The sequence below is a fragment of the Mus caroli genome, chromosome 1, assembly GCF_900094665.2.
Source record: "Mus caroli chromosome 1, CAROLI_EIJ_v1.1, whole genome shotgun sequence".
Lineage (NCBI taxonomy): Eukaryota > Metazoa > Chordata > Mammalia > Rodentia > Muridae > Mus > Mus caroli.
In genome coordinates, this window is record NC_034570.1 from 19,803,196 (window position 1) to 19,827,060 (window position 23,865).

The window sequence follows — 23,865 nt, forward strand, 5'->3', positions numbered from 1 at the left end:
AGGAAAATAGTTTCAGAGATGTACTGAGAACAGTTGTTTGAGGAGAGAGAGAGAGAGAGAGAGAGAGAGAGAGAGAGAGAGAGAGAGAGAGAGAGAGAGAGAGAGAAGCATTTACAATTTTAAAGATAAATTTGTACCAGTCTTGATATATTGATTGTGTTTTTCATTTTAGATCTGGTATTTAGTCATCTCCAGGCAACTTAATCATTTTAGAGCCTAAATCTAGAACCAGCCTAACCTGTGTACAGACTGGGATACCTCATGGGGGCTTTTTATATGAGTTAAGTGATTTAAGATAGAGAGGGTCTGGTGCCTGGCACGGTGTATACTTGCCACTTCAATGCTGTTTACAGTATTAGTTTTAAAACACCATGAAGTTGGGGTTAGTTTGGGAAAATATTTTTAATTTTTCATCTATTTTTTTCTTTTTTCCTCTTCTCTTAAAGCTAAAATACTTACAGGTTCTCCTTTGTGTCCTTTAGGGCCAACAGACCCTGGAAATCCGGGCAGCCCAGTATCGCCCTGTCAAGAAAAAGCAGAAGTGCTTAAGTGTAGAGAAATGTCCCTTATCCCACAGAATCCCACGGGGGTCAGGGCCTCCGTGAAGATCTGAATCTAGCCAGGCTGTCTTCCTAATAAGGTGTCTTTGCTCTCCTCCATGCCTTAGGCCTTCTAGAAACCCATAACATTTCATTAGGACATTTAAAATTAATGTGGAACAATGTTAATCACTTTTCAAGGACAGGACACACAGAGGAGAAAAGAATTATAGTTTTGTTCTGGTGGACCAAAACCATTATTTATTTATTTTTGCCTTTAAATGACACAACAGTCTGCTCTCGTTTTCTTCTGAGGATTTTTTTCTTATTTTAGGTGTGTGTGTGTGTGGAGTCAATGATTATAGAGAGAGAAATGAATCTGCCAGCTGTCTGCAGTGTTTCTCTTGAGGCATAGATGAAGGCTGTAGACAAAGATGACATTCTTGTTGACTTGGTGACAGCAGCAGTTTGGAAATGTCTAAGATGTGCTGGTCAAAAATGTTGAAGAGGGATTTTTATGTGACATAGAAAGGCATTTTCAGAAAATACAGTTGGAGAGGGCTTCCTTGTAGGCAGGAGTGACATCGTGACCAGACATCAGAGCTTGAGCACTGGATTTTTTTAAAGTATTTATCAGCATTCCCAACAACCACTCGATTCTTATTTATTTATTTATTATTAGATATATTGTTTGTATACATTTCAAATGCTGTCCTGAAAGTTCCCTATACCCTCCCTCCACCCTGCTCCCCTACCCACCCACTCCCACTTCTTGGCCCTGGCTTTCCCCTGTACTGGGGCATATAAAGTTTGCAATACCAAGGGGCCTCTCTTCCCAGTGATGACCGACTAGGCCTTCTTCTGCTACACATGCAGCTAGAGATACGAGCTTTGGGGGTACTGGTTAGTTCATATTGTTGTTCCACCTATAGGGTTTAGACCCCTTCAGCTCCTGGGGTGCTTCCCTTAGCTTCTCCATTGGGGATCCTGTGTTCCATCTTATAGATGACTGTGAGCATCCACTTCTGTATTTGCCAGGCACTGGCAAAGCCTCACAGGTGACAGCTATAACAGGGTCCCTTCAGCAAAATCTTTCTGGCATATGCAATAGTGTCTGGGTTTGGTGGCTGATTATGAGATGGATCCTCGGGTGGGGTAGTCTCTGGATTGTCCATCCTTTCATCTTATTTCCAAACTTTGTCTCTGTAACTCCTTCCATGGGTATTTTGTTCCCTATTCTAAGGAGGAATGAAGTATCCCCATGTTGGTCTTCCCTCTTCTTGATTTTCTTGTGTTTTGAAAATTGTATCTTGGGTGTTCTATGTCTCTGGGCTAATATTCACTTATCAGTGAGTGCATATCTAATGACTTCTTTTGTGATTGGGTTACCTCACTAAGGATGATATCTTCCAGATACATCCATTTGTCCAAGAATTTTATAAATTTATTGTTTTTAATAGCTGAGTAGTACGCCATTGTGTAAATGTACCACATTTTCTGTATCCATTCTTCTGTTGAGGGACATATGGGTTCTTTCCAGCTTCTGGCTATTATAAATAAGGCTGCAATGAACATAGTGGAGCATATGTTCTTATTACCAGTTGGAACTTCTTCTGGGTATATGCCCAGGAGAGATATTGCTGGATCTTCCAGTAGTATTATGTCCAATTTTCTGAGGAACCTCCAGACTGACTTCCAGAGTGACAACCACTTGATTCTTAAACATAGCCCTAGACCACAGGTAGTTCTGAACATTTTTCTTCCAGCCTGAGGTGAATTTTGTAAAACAATACTTACTGTTGTATCTACAGGTATATATCATTCTGTTTTATCTACAGGTATATATCTTTCTTAATTCCTAGCCTTTTCTCTGGGTCCCTTTAAATTTTAAGCTTAAGAAATAATAAGTTCTTTGAGGTAATGGGTATGAAATTTAAAGTGTGCTAGCTATAGCTCCTTAAATATTTTATTTACTGTGTGTGTGCACAGCTGCATGTGTGTGCACAGCTGCTTGTCTGTATGAGTGCCACATGTGCAGGTACTCAAAAAAGCCAGAAGAGGATGTGATATGCTTTGGAGTTAGCGTTACAGGCAGGTATGAGCTGCTTCTTATGGGTGCTGGAAACTAACCCCAAATCCTTAGTAAGGGGAATAAGTGCTCTTAGCTTCTGAACCATCATCCGAGAGTCCTGGCATATGGTTTAATCCTAGCAAAATACATCTTTGTATATCTCTATCTGTACTTTAGTACATTGAAGGTGGTGGTTTTTTTTTTTTTTTAAAGATAGTAAATTCTGTATAACATTGGAAGGTAGAGAAGACAGTGACCACTTTGGGCACCCGTTCATAGTTGGTTTGTAAAACTCTAAAGTGACTTTCATGTCATCTGTCAGGCTTGTGGTATGATCCCAGTGTACAGGCATCAAGGAATAATAGCCCTAGCAAGAATACTCATCTAATATGGCAGAAACAGAAGGCAAATGAAGGGGCTAGAAATTACTTATAAATATACATCTATTCAAAATGAAAGATTTAAAGAATATTGTTAGTTAAATCTTTTTTTCTACCTTCCAACTCGAGTCTCCTCCCTTCAGAATTATTGGGAGGAATGCAAAGAAGAACAAGACTAGGCAGGGAGGATGGAAATGGCTCATTCGGAAAGAGCCAAATGAGCGCTCCCGAGCAGAAGGTGGAGAGCAAACAAGAAAAACCAGTGTTTATTGACAGTCTAATTTGCATTGAGAATTGGGCTTCCAGGAAAATTCATCTTGATAGCCTTTAATCCTCACATCAGTTCTTCCTGTAGATGATTATGTCTGCCTTACATCATGGGAACCTGATGCTTAGGGTAAGGAGGTGGCTTCCAAGTTGTAACAAGCTGGTTATACCATAGCCAGCTTGTGGTCTCAAAGCTAATACTCATTCAACCCCACAGTGGTTTCCAGCCTCAACCAAATGTCCACGTATTTAAGAAACAGATACTGGTCTCCCTCTCCTCGGAGTCTCTGTGCATGGGGCTCAGGAACAGGCTTTCCAGAATGCTTTCCTGATGCTTTTGTGTACAGGCAGGGTTTGGAACCCCTGATCCTATCACAAGCATAAGCAGAGATCCTCCAAGGAGTTTACATCTTCACTGTGAAAGACACAGGTCTAAAAAAACCAGGATTTTGATCCAGAACAGACGGGAAGTAGATGCATTGACTTTCTTCAAGCAGTTGCTACACTCAGGCTTTCTGTGACTTGATACATGGTTTACTGGCAGAGCTGTTCCTTCATTAATGATAATTTTAAAAAATGCTTTCATAGGTACATAGCACTCACAGCATCAAGTTCCCTGTAGAGTCTTCTAGACAAATCATTTATGTGGGTAGGAAGATGGAACAGATAGGCTCTCGGTTTTTTTTTTTTTTTCTTCTAACTCCACTTAACATTCTGAAGCAATTAAAAAGATTCCAAGCGGTAAGAGTGGTCCCTGGAGTTTCAGATACACCTGTTTTACAGCATCAAATTTCTCATCAGCAAGGTCTTAAGAATTTCTAAATGACATATGTTTGCTAATGAAGAGGGCAACACAGAAGCCAGCTGTTTTGTTCCAAGAAGTGAATCATCATTTAAATGCTTTAAGAGTATCCCACCCCCCTTCTCCACTCAGCTGTCCTGTGTGACAAGCTTAGTGTCCCTGCGCCCCGAGTCTGCATATGTCAAATAGCAAATACTTAAAATGCAATCCATTTGTGAGGTTGGGATATGATTCTATAAGGTGTTGCTTCACAGGAAATAGCATTGTTCAAAATCCAAGACCCAGGAGTGACTTGGATTGCTAAAGAATCATTTTTAAATTGTTTTTTTTTTTTTCAGAATGTCGGGGTTTTATTTATGTATGCTGGAGAATTTTCTTCTTGAATGACTAGTCTATAAGGAACTCACTGTTCCTGCTGAGATGATCTTTTAGCGATTTTTCCTGGTGAGAGATACACAATCTTTTGAATAGCTTGGCTGTGCTGATTTATAAAGCACAGAAGTCATATTTCTTGCACTTGTGTCGAAAAGTATCGTGCCCTCAATCAAGAGAACTTTTACTGGGTGAATGAAGGAAGGTAGCTCTCACAGGCCATCTGCCTTTTTAGTATTTCCAGACCTTCATATCCCTGTCTGTAGACTTAATGTGCATTTTTTCTTTACTTTTAAATTTTTCCTCTGACCATGCCACATTCACAGTCCAAGGTCATCATGGTTTTTACAATCCAACTAGAATAAAGTGATATTTTCTATAGAGAAGTTAACCTGCCATCTTTTATAGCTAATAAAGCAGGACTTCCAACTGAAGACAAGGAAAATGTAACGGAAGTATATTGGTGTTTTATCTTGAAAACTCGTTTTGAAATAACTGCTTGGCTAGGCTACTACTGTGCATGGTAAAACCTCACCAAAACAAAACGAAGTACTCCCACGACAGCCTCCTTTGCTTTAAGAACAAACAGTTAACTAGTGAGCTTGATCCACAGGCATTTTGATTGGCTCTTTCATCCTATGGTTTTTGCTACCTGCAAGGATTTCTGACTCTCTTCCTTCCTTCCTTCCTTCCTTCCTTCCTTCCTTCCTTCCTTCCTTCCTTCCTTCCTTCCTTCCTTCCTTCCTAATTAAAAATTTTTAACAGCCTAACTGCAGTTCTCTGCCCCCCCTCCCCCACTCCCATTCACTCCCCCTCAGTATCTGTGATCTCCTGTGGATACAACCAACCTCAGCATATCAAATTGAAGTAAGACTAGGCACCTCCTCTCCTATTAAAGCTGGACAGGGCAACCCAGCAGGCCGGAAGGGTCCCAAAGGCAGGCATCAGAGACACAGCTTGTGCTCCCATTGTTAGGAGTTCCACAAGAAACCCAAGCTACACAACTGTAATAGGCCTAGGTCAGGCCCAGGCAAGCTCTCTGATTGGTGGTTTAGTCTCTGTAAGTCTTTATGAGCCCAGGTTAGTTCCTTCTGTGGATTTTCTTGTGGGATCCTGACCCTTCCTTTGTACTGTAGTTTTCCTTCAAATCGTATAAATCTTTCTCCTTTCTGGATCATTTTTAAGAATGTTTCTCTTGACATGTCCCTTCTCTTGTAGCCTGCCTCTGCTCAGTAGCGCCCCCAAGGGGCAGCATCCAGCTGCTGGTCAGCAGGCAAGTAAGGTTCCTGCTCACTGGGACTGCTGCCCCTATAGGTGAAAGTGCTTAATCCCTTTGATCATCATCATCATCATCATCATCATCATCAACAACAACAATAACAACAACACCACGGGATTACCTTTTCTCCTTTGGGGCCACTAGCTGCGTGCTCACCAGTTCCCTGGGTAAAAAAATGACAACAAAAAGTCCAATTGTTTTTAATGCGTTCTGTCTTGAAAAGTTGCTAGTCAAATGTTAGTACTTTAACAATATTTGGCGATTTGGCAGACGTTTTTGTGTTTCTCATTTTATTCCTGTTAATGTAATTAATATTTAACTCTGTTAAATTTCTCCAACGTTGAAGATCCTGTCTGTCTGTCTGTCTGTCTGCTGGTGATCTCTCCAGGAGAAACACCACAGCTCCAAGACTTCCTTCTCCATATGCATATCTGCCAGCCTCAAGCACATTCTGAGTCCCCTGTTCTTTCTACTCTGAAATATTCATTTCCTTAATTTGACTCTGCCCACCCTGGGCAGATGGCTGTGCCTGCCTTCACACAGAGAAAGCAAATACAAATTGCTAGGAAGCACTTCAGCTGCTGAATCCTCTGTGTGCTGAGAGACCATTATTAAAGACAGGAAGAGAATGGCAGGTTCTCATCAGGGAATTTCTATAAGATTGGTCCAGAAAAAAATCCTTACTCCCCTAAGCTGCTGGGAACCTGTAACCAACCTGACACCTCAGAACGGCATGTGCTCGTGGCTCATGCTAACCTCCGGGATGTGAACACTGACCAGTTCCGACTGTCCCCATCTCCGTGGAAGGACTCACGTGCTGGAAAACTACATGCACAGTAGGTCATCTGAATAGGAACAGGGCTTCTCCAAAGTTGAGTCCCTGTATATGTGTCACTGCGTGGGCTGCTGGTGGTTCTTCTGTTCCATGGCACAGAAATTTATGCTCTTGTGTTTTGAAGAATACCTGTGGTCCTGGATTTAATGCGGTTTGAGTGGCACCTGAGTTGCCCTGGCCTCTCACTGGGCTCACTCGTCTGTCTCTGTCTCAGGCTTCTCTTCTCCTCTCCCCATCTAACTGTAGAAGGCTGGTCTTTCTTAAGACTTGGTTCAGGCTCTCTCCTCAAGCGACTCGGTGCTGGCTCCCAGGTATTCTTGTCTAACCCCAAAGTCTAGGCATTGTTTAAACAAATATGAGTTTCTATGCTTGTCATGTCCCTTCCTACCTCAGATTTAGACTGTGAATTTAATTCTAGAAGCAATTCATACCAACAAATTAAAAGATAAAATGAAAACACACACACACAATTGAGAGGAAAAGATGGGGGAGTAACAATATATTTCTGAAAGGATTTTGTGAGTAATAACTTTATGTTACAATTGGAAAAAGTCAGGATAGGAAATCTGCACTTATCCCACTTGTCTATCTTGTCTAGGTTTCCCTTTCTATCTGGAATTGTCTTATTCTCCCATTTATTTTCCCCTTTCCTTTATTTTTATTTTTTGAGGCAGGGTCTCCTGTGACTTAGCGTGGTCTTAAACTTATTATTTAGCCATTCCTGGCCTCAAGCACCCGATTCTCCAGTTTTTAACCTCACCATTGCTGGGATTACAGGCACAGGCCACCATTCCTGCCTTTATAATTTTTTTTAAATGCCTGATATTCAGTTGGCCATCCAGTTTAGCCTTCTTAACACTCAGAAACAAACTTCAGAGGTTTCCTGATGGCACTCATGATTTTGACATGGTGCCAGTCGCTGTGCCTAGAACATCAACATGTCCCCCTAGCTGGACCTTTCTTGGGTAGTTTTAGGGAACTGGAATGTGCATTTATATAAGACATTATGTTTTTATATGGGATCTTTATATTTTGAAACTCCAGTTGCTTGGACCATAAAGCAGAAGAACATGCCATGTCTCTGGTGAGGGTATATCCTAATGTATGCCAGCGACCTCCAGGGCACCATAGCTGAGGTAGTTTGGGTATAGCAATTCCTCTGTATCTTCAAGTCTAATGGTATTTCCAAATCTTGATTTTTTCTGATGACTTTAGTCCAGAAAACCAACACAGCTGTCAGAACATGATATACTTGGTTTTTTTTTTTTTGTTTTTGGAGAGAAATTATTTTATCACTAAGTATATTTTAAAACTTTCAAAATAACAAAAACTCTTTGAAGTTAAACATTAAGAAAATGCTAATTTCAAGCACAGTGAGAAAGATTATCAATAATATTTCCATGATGTTTGTAGAACATGATTATAATATTTTCAACTGTTGATATTCAACAAATAGAATAGTTATTTTAAGATATATTTTGTTGTTATGTCTCCCTTTTTATTTCTGATTTTATTAATTTGTATACTGTCTCTGAGCCCTCTGGTTAGTCTGGCTAAGGGTTTATCTATCTTGTTGATTCTTTGTATAGATCTGTGTGTTTCTATTTGTTCTTCCCTGCCATCTACTCTTCTTGGGTGGATTTGCTTCCTTTTGTTCTAGAGCTTCTAGGTGTGCTGTCAAGATGCTAGTGTATGCTCTCTCTAGTTTCTTTTTGGAGGCACTTAGAGAGATGAGTTTTCCTGTTACCACTGCTTTCCTTGTGTCCTATAAGTTTTAGTATGATGTGTCTTCATTTTTTTCATTAAATTCTAAAAAGCCTTTAATTTCTTTCTTTATTTCTTCCTTGACCAAATTATTATTAAGTAGAGTGTTGTTCAGCTTCTGTGTGTATGTGTGCTTTTTGTTGTTTTTGTTGGTATTTAAGACCAGCCTTAGTCCATGGTGATATGATAGGTTGCATGGGATTATTTCAATATTCTTGTATTTGCTGAGGCCTGTCTTATGACCAATTATATGGTCAGTTTTGGAGAAGGTACTGTGAGGTGTTGAGAGGAACATATATTCTTTTGCTTTAGGGTGAAATGTTCTATAAATATCTGTTAGAACCATTTGGTTCATAACTTCTGTTAGTTTCACTATGTCTTTGTTTAGTTAGTGTTTCCATCATCTGTCCATTGCTGAGAGTGGGTTGTTGAAGTTTCCCACTATTATTGTGTGAGGTGCAATGTATGCTTTGAACTTTAGCAAAGTTTCTTTTATGAATGTGGGTGTCCTTGCATTTGGAGCATAGATGTTCAGAATTGAGAGTTCATCTTGGTAGATTTTTCCTTTGACCAATATGAAGTATCCTTCCTTATCATTTTTTGATAACTTTTGTTTGAGAGTTGATTTTATTCAATTTTTTTGAATGGCTACTCCAGCTTGTTTCTTGAGACCATTTGCTTGAAAAATTGTTTTCCAGCTCTTACTCTGAGGTAGTGTCTGTCTTTGTCACTGAAGTGCGTTTCCTGTATGCAGCAAAATGCTGGGTCCTGTTTATGTATCCAGTCTGTTAGTCTATGTCTTTTGGGGAATTGAGTCCATTGATGTTAAGAGATGTTAAGGAAAAGTGATTGTTGCTTCCTGTTTTTTTTTTTTTTGTTGTTGTTGTTGTTGTTTTTGTTGTTGTTAAAGGTGGAATTATGTTTGTGTGGCTCTCTTCTTTTGCTTTTGTTGAAAGATTACTTTCTTGCTTTTTGTAGGGTGTAGTTTCCCTCCTTGTGTTGGTATTTTCCATCTATTATTCTTTGTAGGGCGGGATTTATGGAAAGATATTGTGTACATTTGATTTTGTCATGGAATATCTTGTTTTCTCTGCCTATGGTAATTGAGAATTTTGCTAGGTATAGTAGCCAAAACTGGCATTTGTGTTCTCTTAGAGTCCGTATACATCTGCCCAGGATCTTCAAGTTTTTATAGTCTCTGGTGAGAAGTCTAATGTAATTCTGATAGGTCTGTCTTTGCATGTTACTTGACTTTTTTCCCTTACTGCTTTTAGTATTCTTTCTTTGTTTTGTGCATTTGCTGTTTTGACTATTATATGGCAGAAGGAATTTCTTTTCTGGTACAGTCTATTTGGAGTTCTGTAGGCTTCTTACATGTTCATGGGCATCTCTTTCTTTAGGTTAGGGAAGTTTTCTTCTATACTTTTGTTGAAGATATTTACTGGCTCTTTGAGTTGGGAATCTTTGTTCTCTTCTTTACCTCTTATCCTTAACTTTGATCTTCTTGTTGTGTCCTGGATTTCCTGGATGTTTTGGGTTAGGAGCTTTTTGCTTTTTCTGTGTTTTCTTTGACTATTGTATCAATGTTTTCTATGGAATCTTCTGCACCTGAGATTCTCTCTTCTATCTCTTGTATTCTGTTGGTGATGCTTCCATCTATGACTCCTGATCTCTTTCCTAGGTTTTCTAACTCCAGGGTTGTCTCCCTTTTTGATTTCTTTATTGTTTCTATTTCCAGCAGCCCAGTCAGGAAGGTGATATACTTGTTTTTACTCAGTAATCAGGCCATGAAATCCAGTTAGTCCGTGGTCCTTGGAGTCCCTAGTGCTCCATTCTTGGGTTAATAATGCACCTGCCTCAAACTTGAACTTCAGTAGCATTACTCATTGACATGTAAGGTTCTCTTCCTTTCTTTACCCAAGCTACTGGCAACAAGACAATTAGCCAGGCTCACAGGATAACAAGACAGAAGTCTCATGGCTTCTAGATATGTAATTCTGCTTCATGTGCCTACTGTCATTGGGGGAGGGGACTTAGGTCCTTGGTGCCGTTATGAATTTTCTTGGAAGTCTTCCAAATAATTTTAACAGTGGAATAATTTTTGTTTATGTTTATTAGAAGTCTCTGAGAAACAGTGTTAACAGTCATGGTCTGTGGCTTGTGAGTTTGCCTGCCTAGCTGAAGAATTCTGGGTGTGAGCAGTGTCCTTTTGTTCTCATATGGGAAATGCCAAGGAGAACTTTGGAACCATTGTTAGGCAGTGGGAGAACTCAAGGCTGCGCTCATTGTTTAGAAGAGATATTTTTGGTTGGAACACTCTGTAGTAGACATATATGAGTTAAATCAATGGAGGTCCCTTTATTATCTATCTATCTATCTATCTATCTATCTATCTATCTATCTATCCACTTGTTTGTAGCTTCCAAACAGTAAACAGTCAGCAGCAATTTCCTATGGCTAAATTAACGAAAGAAACCAAGGACGTAAACTCCCTGCTAGAACATAGAGTCAGCACCCCAACTCAAATTCATGCCTTTAGAAATATGCTCTAATATCCTGGGCATGGGGAAAATGAAGTTATTCATTGAGGACTGCAATTGTGAACCTGTTTTACTTATTCATATGTAGTCACATGATTCGCAAGATTTCAGATTGTGGACTTAATTTGACAACATAGTGGCACATATAGCTAGTTACATCATGAGGATATCACTACTTTCATATGACCATGTCTTTCTTAGCCTGCCTTTTTTTATTTTTAATAAAATAACTCAGGACCACCAATCCTTGAATGGCACCACCAACTACATCCATGTAGGGAGCTCGAGACTTTAAAAGTTGATGGAGTCTAAATTTTAACTAAACTTCCCAGAGCTGAAGACAATGAAGAGCGGTTTGGCTGGGTAGGGAGCATAATTTCCTTCAGGGGAGAAGTGTGCTAGGTGTTGACTGTTGACGCTACTCTGCAAACTACCAAACAGGATGAGAGCAGCTGCCTGGAAATTATTTCTGTCATAGAGAAGGAAACATATTCCCTTTTAAATCTTTGCATCCTCAAGTGGTCACGGGAGAGCACACGTGATCGTACTGGCTTCAGCGCTCTCCAGTGAGTCGCTCTTGTGCTCTTATTTTTTTTTCTTTCCTTGTTATTTTTTTTTCTTTCCATTTTGTTTTTTAATCTTCTACTTCTGATTTTTGCTGTGAAGGGAGAGCTTTCTTATGCCCGTGTTTCTTTTCAGGGTGGTGCAGGGGATGTGTAGGAGAATAGATTCATTCTGTGTGAGGACCAAAATATAAGTGCAGACTGCTGGGATGAAGGATGAACTATCCAGGCTCTTAGCTTGGAGCAGGGAGGGGGGCACGTACGAGGAGTGTGCTACTCATCCTCCCATGGGTAGCTGCCTCAGCAGAATCTGAGCTCTGCAAGTGCTGGAGCTGCTGCTAGAGGATGAGCTGAGGTCCACGGCTTGGAGCAGGCATCACATAAATCAATGCCAATTTAAAAGGGAAGATTGTTTTAACCTTGGGGTGTCACTTTATATGTCTCAATACATGGTTCATTATTTAATCTCAGCTCCTCCCCCACTGTGCTCATTTGTTATAGCTGGGCCATCAGGCATGCAACAAACTGCAAAATGCAACAACCTTACTATACAAAACCAGATGACGTTGGCAGGGAGAACGCCAAGTGAAAAATGCATCTTGCTTATCAGGGCATATTCAGCCCATTGATTTGTGAAGAAGGGATGGCCACAATACAAAAATATCATTCGGTGTGGGTCCTGCCTGTGGGTTTTCTTATAGATCATGGGACTTCAGTGTAGGAGGCTTGCCCAGTCTCGTGAGGTAACAGAATAAACTGTTCCGTATGCTACCTTCCATCAGTCACTGTAGAGGTAAACACTTCTGAGTCAAAGTGGTCCTATTGTATTATTGAGGGGAGAAATAAGCTGTACCCCCCACCCCCTGTTTACCCTATTACCTTCTGGCTACAAAGCCACATTCAGAGCACATGTGACTGAATGTAAAGCTTGGCTCTGTGATAGTGCTGACAGTAACTGGCGTTTTCTCAGGAGAAGAAATAGATAAGTCAAAGGTACTGGGATGCAACTCACAAAAGTCCCTACTCAGCTACTGAGCTCAGTTCCCATTACAGCAAGTATAACCTTAAAGTATAAAACACTTTCAGCTTCAGAGTCTAAAATACAAAGGTTCCATATATTTTCATTTAAGGAAAAACTGACTCATTGGTAAGAAAAAGTGTATCTAGAAGTAGCGTTGGGAGACCTGTAAAAATACAAGCCTTACGAGCTTTGCAAGGGCTAGCAGATATTTAAGTAGCTGGGTACCAGCTCGGTCCATTTTGTACTGATGGTCAGAGTATAGTATAGTACTTAAACATTTCTAGCTGACTTGTGACATCAGATTCAAGTTATTCTCATTATTTTGAGGCTTTTATTATGAGTCCTATTTTATAACAGTATATGTCATTACAAATGTCCTTACACTGATTCAATTTACATACACTTCAAACCTACCTTTTAAAAACTTGCCAACTTATAATGTTTATAAGAGCTAGTAGCAATTGATTTATTTGATAAAGAATCGGGAAACAAACATTGTAACCATGCTAACAGCACTCCCCTAAAAATCTAAACAAATGAAAAGGTTCAAAGCAAGGTCATAATCTTAAACTTGTCAAGAGCGATGAAGTATGTAGATGTACTACTACTACAGGGGGTACTGGTTAGTTCATATTGTTGTTCCACCTATAGAGTTGCAGACTCCTTCAGTGTCTAACTTTTTCTTTGGCACAAGTTATCAATGATAAACTGTCAGGTATTGGAAGAACTCCAGTTACTGTTGTTTTGGGCAATGAAGGACAAAATGGCACTGGCTTTTGCTTTGTGATCAGACTCCACATGTTGTTCTTGAACAATGAACCCCCAATGAGTTCACCCCTATATCGTAGTCCTGTGCAGCTAGTTACCAGCACCATTCGTAGGTATAATCAAGGCTACCCTTGCCGCTAAGATAGTTCCATGGCAGTACTATTATTATTTTATTCAAGCTATGATGAAGAAGATAACAAGGTAATTACAAGCTCCTCCCATCCATCCCTGGGGAGACTCTTGCTCTTGATCTGTGGGATATGAACATGTGCTTGAAACCTTGCTGCAGCATTTACTGGTTTTGAGGAATCTATCAGGTGGGGTGCCGCCCAGAGCTTCAGATAACAAATTATTTCTTGCCAGGCAGTGGTGGTGGACGCCTTTAATCTTAGCACTTGGGAGGCAGAGGAAGGGAGATTTCTGAGTTTGAGACCAGCCTGGTCTACAGAGTGAGTTCCAGGACAGCCAGGGCCACACAGAGAAACCCTGTCCCCAAAAAACCAACCAACCTACCAGCCAACCAACCAACCAACTAACCAATCAACCAACCAACCAAACAAACAAATCAAAAAACCAAAAAACCAAACCAAATTATTTCTTTTGGTTTTTTATCATCAAACTTTGAACTATCACTTACAAAAAACTATAGCACTAAGCATTTATTTTATAATATGTCTAGGATTCTTTTAAAATGTAAGTTTGAAAACATGGTGTACAGTATGGAAAGATGCTTTGAGCATATGTGATCCAGTCTCAAGGTCTGAGATGTAAGGATCTAATAATGCTTGCTTCCTAAAACTGTAATGCCATAAAATCTCCATGCACACAAGTTGTGGAAATAAAGGAGCCATACCTTATTGAAATATCCACCAAAAGGCTGCTGTAGTCCTTGTAACCCAGGAGGTCCCTGAATGAGAAAGCAAAACCAAATACAGTTTTCAAAACAATGTGCGCTACAAATAATATACTTAGTATATTTTGTCAAATATTCTGCTGAATAAATAACTTCATGGATATCAACATATAATCAGAGTCCTAAAGCTTTTGTTGTTCTGGTTATGTCTTACATGAAGCCAAAGTACAGTCCCAAATGGCAACAGGAAACATTCGCAAGCTCAACCATCATCAAGCTCTTTATGAAAAGGGATTCCATTCCACCCATGAGACAATTCCAGGGAGGACTTTGTAACTTCAGTTTATTTTCTGTGCTTTTTGTAGAATGGATCATAATGAATGTATCGTAGAAATGTAAGCTACCACACACATTGTTAACATAAAATATGGAGATGTATAATTTTTCTGATGAATGTTGTTTAAAATGGGCATACACATGGATTTTCAGACCAAATGTTAAAACATTTTAACACTGGCCGTTTTTATTGTCCAGCTTGGTCTGGGTAGTAAATAAGAATTAATGTAGCTGTCCATCTCTAGATCTTCCAGGAGGGGATGGTGACAAGTGTTCTCTGAGATTTTCAAAGGTTACATTTTTGGGATAAAACCATAATAAACACCAAGTTTAGCATTATTTTAAGAGGGAGCTTAAGCTGAGGTAGAGTCATCTATCCAAGACAGATGGTATTATAGATCATCTAGACCTCAAGATCTAGGAGGGGAGAACAGTCTCTCTCTCTCTCTCTCTCTCTCTCTCTCTCTCTCTCTCTCTCTCTCTCTCTCTCTTAAATATTGAAAAGTGAAGAAAAAACCCTAAGGAACAGTTTCTAGCTACATTCCGGAGCAGGTAACATCTTAAGAGTGTGACATACTTAACATTTATACCAGGTGGTTCCTAGGCATGACTTGTGATTGGAGTTGATTTTAATATGACATATTAGCACTGCACCAAGAAACAAAAAGGACTTGAGGATGGGGTGACAAATGCCTGGGAGAAAGTTGGTGTGCTTTCTGAGACAATGATGGGACCTGCAAGTAATGGAGCAGACTGACAAATGGTGCTATTACCTTGTTGAAATAAATAATTTAAAAAAGAGCTAATGTCAGAAGTGAATTCTCAGGACATTATGTATTTTTCCATCATCCAGTCTTGAGTAAAATATTCTAGGTCTGTTAGATGAAATAATGAGGAAAGCAGCCATTGAAATGAGGGAGGTTGTAGATTTTCGAGTCAATACATATAAGTTAATATCTTATTCTTGAAGCCTGGGAGACAAGTTATCCCATACACATTGCTCTTTCTGAAAAAATATATAAATAAAGGAGGAATTTGACACTATGGGTAGCAGCATTAACAGTCAAATGAGGCACTATGGGTCTAAGTGTCAAGTATTTGATCCATGAAGCCACAGTTACACTGATACTTAAAACACAAACACCCTATAAAATAAGGGAACTTCAGACTAATCTCATTTATGAATACTGATGTAAAAATACTTAATCAAATTCTCGAAAACTGAATCCAAGAACACATAAAATCATCATTCACCATGATCAAGTAGGCTTTATCCCAGAGATGCAGGGATGGCTCAATATGTGGAAATCTATCAATGTAATTCACTATATAAACAAACTCAAGAAAAAAAATCACATGATCATCTCATTAGATGTTGGAAAAGCCTTTGACAAAATACAACACCCCTTCATGTTGAAAGTCTTGGAAAGATAAGGAATTTAAGACACATACCTAAACATAATAAAATCAATATACAACAAACCAACAGCCAACATCAAATTAAATAGAGAGAAACTTAAAGCAATCCCTCTAAAATCAGAGACAAGACAAGGCTGCTTAGTCTCTCCCTATTTATTCAATATAGTACTCAAAGTTCTAGCCAGAGCAATTAGACAACAAAAGGGAGTCAAAGGGATATAAATTGGGAAGGGAGCAGGCAAGGTATCACTATTTGCAGATGGTATCATAGAAGACAGAAGCGTCACCAAAATTCTACCAGAGAACTCCTGATAAACAACTTCAGCAAAGTGGCTGAATATAAAATTAATCAAACAAATCAGTAGCTTTCTTCTACATAAAGGATAAAATTCTCAAAAACTGAATCCAAGAACACATAAAATCATCATTCACCATGATCTGAGAAAGAAATTAGAGGAAAAACACCCTTCACAGTAGTCACAACTAACATAAAATATCTTGGTGTGACTCTAACCAAGCAAGTGAAAGATCTGCATGACAAGCCCTTCAAGTCTCTGAAGAAAGAAATAGAAGATCTCAGAAGATGGAAAGATCTCCCATGCTCATGGATTGGTAGGATTAACATAGTAAAAATGGCCATCTAACCAAAAGCAATCTACAGATTCAATGAAATCCCCTCAAAACTCCAACTCACCTCTTCACAGAGATAGAAAGCAATTTTCAACTTCATCTGGAATATCAAAAAACAAAACAAAACACAAAAAAACAAAAAAACAAAAAACAAACAAAAAACCCCACCCAGGATAGCAAAATCAATTCTTAACAATAAAAGAACTTCTGAGCCGGGCGTGGTGCCGCACGCCTTTAATGCCAGCACTTGGGAGGCAGAGGCAGGTGGATTTCTGAGTTCGAGGCCAGCCTGGTCTACAAAGTGAATTCCAGGACAACCAGGGATATACAGAGAAACCCTGTCTCGAAACCACCCCTCCCCCCAAAAGAAGAAGAAGAACTTCTGGGGGAATCAACATCCCTGACCTCAATCTGTACTACAGATCAACAGTGATAAAAACTTTAGGGTATTGGTAGAGACAGACAGGTAGATCAATGGAATAGATTTGAAGACCTGGAAATAAACTGACACACCTATGGATATTTGATCTTTGACAAATAAGCCAAAACCTTCCAATGGAAAAAAGTCAGTATTTTCAACAACTGGTGTAGGTCTAACTGGTGGTCTGCATGTAGAAGAATGTAAAATGATCCATTTTTATCTCTGTGTACGTAACTGAAGTTCAAGTGGATCAAAGACCTCCACATAAAACAAGATATGCTGAATCTAATAGAAGATAAAGTGGGAAAGAGCTTTGAACACATTGGCACAGGGTAAACTTTCCTGAACAGAACACCAATGGCTCAGGTTGTAAGATCATCAATTGACAAATGGGATCTTATGAAACTGAAAAGCTCCTGTAAGACAAAGGACACTGTCAGTAGGACTAAACAGCAACCAACAGATTGGGGAAAGACCTTTACCAACCCTACATCCAATAGAGGGTTAATATCTATTATATTCAAAGAACTCAAGAAGTTAGACTCCAGAGAACCAAATAACTCTATTAAATATCTGGTACAGAGTTAAACAGAATTATCAATTGAGTAATATTGAATGGCCAACAAGCACCTAAAGAAATGGCCAACATCGTTAGTCATGAGGAAAATGCAAATCAAAGTGACACCAATTAGAATGGCTAAGATCAAAATCTCAGGTGATAGCAGGAGGTAAGGATGTGGAGAAAAAGAAACACCCCTCCATTGATGATGGTATTGCAAGCTGATACAACCACTTTGGAAATCAATCTGATGGTTCCTCGGGAAATTAGAAATAGTTCTACCTGAAGACCCAACTATACCACTACTGGGATTATACCCAAAAGATGCCCCAACATATAACATGGACACATGCTTTTCTATGTTCATGGCAGCCTTATTATAATAGCCAGAAGCTGGAAAGAACCCAGATGTCCCCTAGGAGAAGAATGGATACAGAAAATGTTGTACATTTACACAATGGAATACTACTCAGCTATTAAAAATGACAACCTCACAAAATTTGTAGGCAAATGGATGGAACTAGAAAATATCATCCTGAGTGAGGTAACTCAGGCCCAAAAAGGCATACATGGTATGCACTCTGTGATAAATGGATATTAGCCCAAAAGCTCAGAATAACCATGATACAACTCACAGAACATATGAAGTTTAACAAGAAGGAAGGCCAAAGTGTAGATGCTTCACTCTCACTTAGAAAGGGGAACAAAATAATCACAGGAGGCAGAGGGAGGGAGGGACCTGGATGGGAGAAAAGAGGGGGAGGGAAAAAGGGGGTACCAGGATCAGATATGGGAGAAACAGGAGAGAAGTCCAGAAGGTCAGGAGAATGAATAAAAATATGTAGCAGTGGGGGTGGGGTGGGAAATTGGGGAACCACTAGAAAGTCCCAGACATCAGGGATGTGAGAGACTCCCAGGGATCAAAGAGATGACATTAGATGAAATACCCAACACTTGGGAGATAGAACCTGAAGAGAGCACCTGTAGTAGATAGACATGGTTCCTAGTGGAAGGACGGGGCCACTCACCCATCTCAAAAAATTTATTCCTATGTAAAGCAAACAGGGTTCCAAAACAACAACAACAACAACAACACAACTGAAGCAGAGACTGAAGGAAAGGCCATCCAGAGACTGTTCCACTTTGGAATCCATCCCGTCTGCAGACACCAAACCTTGACACTATTGCTAGTGGCAAGATTTGCTTGCAGATAGGCACCTGGTATGGCTATCCTTTGAGAGGCTCTGCTAGCACCTAACCAATACAGATGCAGATATTCACAGACAACCATCAGACTGAGTCCAGGGACCCCAATGGAAGAGCTGTGGGAAGGACTGAAGAAAGCAAACTAGAACAGAAATTTCTACCAGGAACCTAAGATATTGGTGTGATAGGCCTAACCATTATTACTTCCTTGATTAAATTTATTCCTAGGTATTTTACTTTCCTTGAGGCTATTGTGATATTTCTTTCTCAACATGCTTGCTCTTGGAATATCGGCAAGTGACTGGTTTTGTTTATTGGCTTTGTATCCTGCTACTTTGATGAAATGTGATTATCAGTTCCAAGAGATTTTCAAAATCTTTAGGGCCTTTTGCTACATAGATCACATCACATGCAAACATGATTTTATGACCTCTTCCTTTATTAATCATATCCTTTATTTCTCTAGTCTCATTGCCCTAAAACTTCAATATCTATTGCAAATACAGAGATCAGCTCTCTACCTAAAATCATGCTTGTATTAGCTGACATCAATTTTTTATTAAGTGTTGCCCTAGAGAACACAAGATGATGATGAATCTCCATGACTATACATACAACATACATACATACAACATACACAATACATCCAACATACATACATACATACATACAACAAAACTTGTAGTTAGCACTTTTCACAAACCAGTACTGTGTTGGCAGGATGGAAGGACATAAGTATTTTGCTTTTAAATATAACCCTATTGCTTACTTAGGGGAATATGTATTTTATAATAATAATAATGATAATTATTATTATTATATCTTTGAGAATTAGCTGGATTTTTTTTTGCATCTCACATCTGCCTTCATGCATTCATGAAAGAGTACACATGAACATTTCAAAACACAATTGTATTGCAAATGCACCCTCATGCATGTTGGGAGAAAAAGTGGTTGATCAATACAAGCTATGTACGTGTGTGAGGGGAGGGTCTTCAAAACAACTCTGGAAGGCAAGGAAAGGAAAAACAAGCATTAAAAGAAACAGGGTTGTGCCAAAAGAATAGCAGAAATTATAGGATGCTGATATGAAAGTTTAGGAGAGAATTGGATATGCTTCTTTGTAGATGGTTATCTGCCCACCCAATACAGCTATGCCTCGAAGACACAGAATACATTCTGGATCCAGAATCCTGAGAATGTTGAACTTAACTCTTGGAAGCAGAGTGGTAAAGCATAGGTGGCTCAATGTGTCTGCTCCCTCTAAAACTGTAGCGAGTACTCAGCCCACTGTCAGGCGCCACAAGCCGATAGAAAAGTGCAAACACTTATTCAGATACCCCAAAGATCAACACATCTACAAAAGCGACTTCCATATTTTCACATATTCTTGTCATAAAATGTCAAGTCTACAAAATAGTGCTCCAAGTGGGTTTGATCTGAAATGTTAAGCTCTACCATTTAATCAGGTGATAGGCATTTATGGTGACATTTTCCTTCTAACTTCTTAGTCAGTGGAGTACTTTGGGTACCATAAATTCAAGGGTTGATGTAATAGAGATTTATAGCTGGCAGACTACTGGTGCAGCAATACTTTACACAAGCTCTCTCAGACAGCTGAAGAACCCATGTCTGAAAGCAAACACTGGCCCAGCTTGGGAAGAATACACGGACGCTGACTTCACCTGGTATAGAAATGACTTGCCTGATTATTTTGAAACATTAGGAACAACAATATCAACCAATCAGACCCCCCAACCTCCCAGAGACTAAACCACCAACCAAATAGTACACATGGAGGGACCCATGGCTCCAGCTGCATATGTAGCAGAAGATGACCTTATCTGGCATCAATGGGAGGGAAGGCCCTTGGTCCTGTGGAGGCTCGATGCCTCAGCATAGGGGAGTGCTAGGGTGGTGAGGCCGGAGTGGGGGTGGGGGTGGGGGTGGGGATGGGGGTTGAGTGGGAGAACTCCCTCATAGAAGCAGGAGGGAAGGGGAAGGGGATAGGGGGTTTCACTGGAAAGGGGTATAAAATTTGAAATGTTAATAAATACAATACAATAAAAAGAAATAGCAAAGATGAAAAAGAACCAACTTCAAATGAAGCAGAGGATGATAACAATGGATGAACTCCATGTATGTATGTACCAAGAGCATCTCAATGTATGGTTAAGAAAACAATGCTGACCCTGAGGTCTTAGAATTGGAAGGCATTCCTGTAGCCGCATCACCAAGGACTGTGCTCTGTGTCTGTCTTCTTTTCTGCCTTGAAACATAGCTGGAGAAGACTCAAGGAATCATTTGTTTCAAGTTTCGCAAGTGCCCAAGTCCTAAAGAGCATAAGTAAATTCTGAAAAAGGAGAAGTTAAAAAACATATGAAGAGAACTCTCCCCAGCAATGGAGCCCCAAGGCATTTTTTTCTCTTAAAGACCTGTGCTTAAGAACCAACTGAGAAGACAATGAGATAAGCCACACTCACTGATGAGGGGGGAATAATCAGAGAGAGCATGTCACCATTGGTTAATCTACCTAAGAGTTCTAGATAAACTGAATATAGTCTACTATATAAAGAATATTAGAGTATCTTGCCTACAACAGTGACCAACAACATGACTCCAGTTGAATCATGGCTCTAAATGACTTGTGTGTGTGTGTGTGTGTGTGTGTGTGTGTGTAGCTCTGCTTCTTTACTCAGACTGTTGGACTGGATCGCACCTGAAGATACAAGACATTAGAGTTAATGTGAGTAGTACACAATTATACAGCAGCTTTTAACTGCTAATAAACTCCAGGGAGCTACACCTGCTTGGAACTCAAGTGTTTTGATTAAATGATGTGTACTGATTTGATCGGTCTATAAACTTAGAGATGCTGAAGTTGCAAAGCTGTGCCTGCTTGATAAAAGAAAATTAAAGCTATCTTCAATTGGGGAACTTCAAACCCTCAGCAATAGTTTTAGTAGCCTTTAAGGAGTCTTTGGCTAAATTCTTGCTGGATATGAAAAGCAGAAAGATCACAATGCATATTACCAGTCATATCAGATGCATAGTGTGAAGTTAAGGACTGTGTTAGTAGTTAAATACTTAAGTAGAAAAAAGCCTATTAACATCCTCTTGATAGATTTCAGTCTGGGCTATGCATTCTTGGTGTTTGAAGGTATGGTGAATCTACTTTTAAATTTAAACTTTTTAGTTGCTTGACTATAGTCTCACTTTTCAGCCAGCTCACCTAGTATCAAAGCACAAAGGACTACGTTTGTGTCTCATCCCACACCCAAAACTTTTGTCATGAACTTTGTTTGCATGTGTCCTAGTGTTTGGTTTAGATGTAGCTTATTCTAAACACTGAATCAAGATCTCAGCAGTTCCGCAACTTCTGCACATTCACTGTTCTTCATTTCTGAAGCATTCCTGTTTATGTTAAAAACACTCTTTACTGTCTCATAAGTTTGCTGACTGAGCATCTTTAACCTATCTCAGTGCCACTTGTCTCAATGAACTATAGCCCTTCAATGCCCTAATAGTATAAGGAGGTTCTCCTAGGACTCACAAATATACATTTTGAGTAACACATGGCTATCTCTGGCCTTGGGGATTTCCAAGTATCTACAGTAATGGCCTTTGGTATAAAAAAACTTCTGTGAAGAATTTTGTACTAATCTTTGAAGTATAGTAAAATTAGCTTTGCTTTGAGAACAAATAGAAAGATTTTTATTGGTCAGTTATTTGGATTCATGTTCCACTGATCCTTCCCACCATCTGCATGGCTAGTAAGAAAGGTTGAGTAGAAATGATTTTTCTTGTGATATTTAAAATTTTCATTAGGAAGTGTAAGACCTCAGACATAGGCAGGGATCAGAAAAGCTAATGTTAAATGGATTTTTTCTCTCTCATATATGTGTTCACTTAGGATGCATGGTGCAGGATTTCATACAGCACATTTATACATCAAATAAAGAGGCTCATGTATTGATCTTGAGTCGGATAGGATGAAATCTCTTTGAGGACAGAATTTCAATCTTTACAACATCATAACACCAGTTTTGGTATAGAGAAGGTTCCCCATGCATGCCCTCACCCCCCGTACCAGATACGGTCTGAATTTAATAAACCACTGCTGTTATAAGAAAATATTTATGGATATTTATAAATATTTATCTTGCTTGCTCATATTGGCTTCACTTACATATGATCACAAAAAGAACAAAGCGTTTACTTCTTCCGGATTTACAGAAGACAGGTTCTGCAGATTTAGATTAATCTGAGAACTTGGCAAGTCAATTAGAAGAAAGGATGCAGGGAGCCCTGGTTAAGAAGGAACGATTTCATGGGTGGGAGTTGACCAGAACTCCAACATATGAAATTGTACTATAACTCTCAGGGGAGAAATCAATAAGGCTCTCTGGACAGAAATGATTTGAGAAAGAATTGGTATTTTTTTATTTTGTTATTTTCTTATTTTATATTTTTAGGAAACATGGATCCTTCAGGGGTAAAGAGATGGCTCAGTGGTTAAGAGTCTTTGCTGCTCCTCCAGAGGACCCAGGCTTGACTCTTAGCACCAACATGGTGGATTTTACAACCCTCCCGTTCCAGGGTAACCCCTCTGCAGGCACCAAGTATACACATGCTGCATATACAAACATGTTGGCACTCAAATATACACAACATTAAATGAATATAAAATGAAACACCAATCATTTGTTTAATATTTGCTCTCAATGAAATTTTCCAGTAGTGCCTGAGATCTAATTCTGTAAATTAAATGGTTGTAAACTTATAATGTTCCATTTTTATTGAGCCCATGTCTGCTGCAGATTATAGCGAGGGAGGAGATGCTGACAATGACTTTCTTTCCCACACTCATGCATGTGTGTACACGTGAGTGCAAGCAAGTATGTACACACACCCTTGTGTGTATGCTCACATACATGCATGACAAGACAAAGCAAAACAGCACCAAGAAATAAATCCCAGAAGCTCAAATATGAAGACAGGATTTCTGAAGCCATTCACTGAGTGTTCATGTTTAGGATTCTAGTGTGACACCCTAGGAATGTGGCCAGTTACTTCATATTAAGCCAGATTTGAGGCTGCTCAGAGGAGTGCCTTTGTAGTCATGTTTTACCTACTCTCTGGATTATATCTGCAGCTCCACAGAGAATCCCTATTTTGTTGGTACTAGACTTTACTACCTCCTCAAATGAAATTTCTTTCTTTCTTTCTTTCTTTCTTTC

At 39.4% G+C, this 23,865-nt stretch overlaps 1 protein-coding gene across 4 annotated transcripts in view; it reads right to left on the bottom strand.

The window, feature by feature from the left end:
• Col19a1 (collagen type XIX alpha 1 chain) overlaps nucleotides 1-23,865 on the bottom strand; it is a 313,337-nt gene that overhangs the window by 71,669 nt on the left and 217,803 nt on the right. For 3 of the 4 annotated variants that reach the window (XM_029483553.1, XM_021163060.2, XM_029483544.1), the window contains 3 exons: nucleotides 14,055-14,108; nucleotides 5,832-5,873; nucleotides 460-522 (listed from right to left, as the gene is read on the bottom strand). In XM_029483553.1, the coding sequence (XP_029339413.1) occupies nucleotides 460-522; nucleotides 5,832-5,873; nucleotides 14,055-14,108 (159 nt within the window). The remainder of the gene's footprint in view (nucleotides 1-459; nucleotides 523-5,831; nucleotides 5,874-14,054; nucleotides 14,109-23,865) is intronic. The other variant, XM_029483550.1, reaches the window with a different exon arrangement.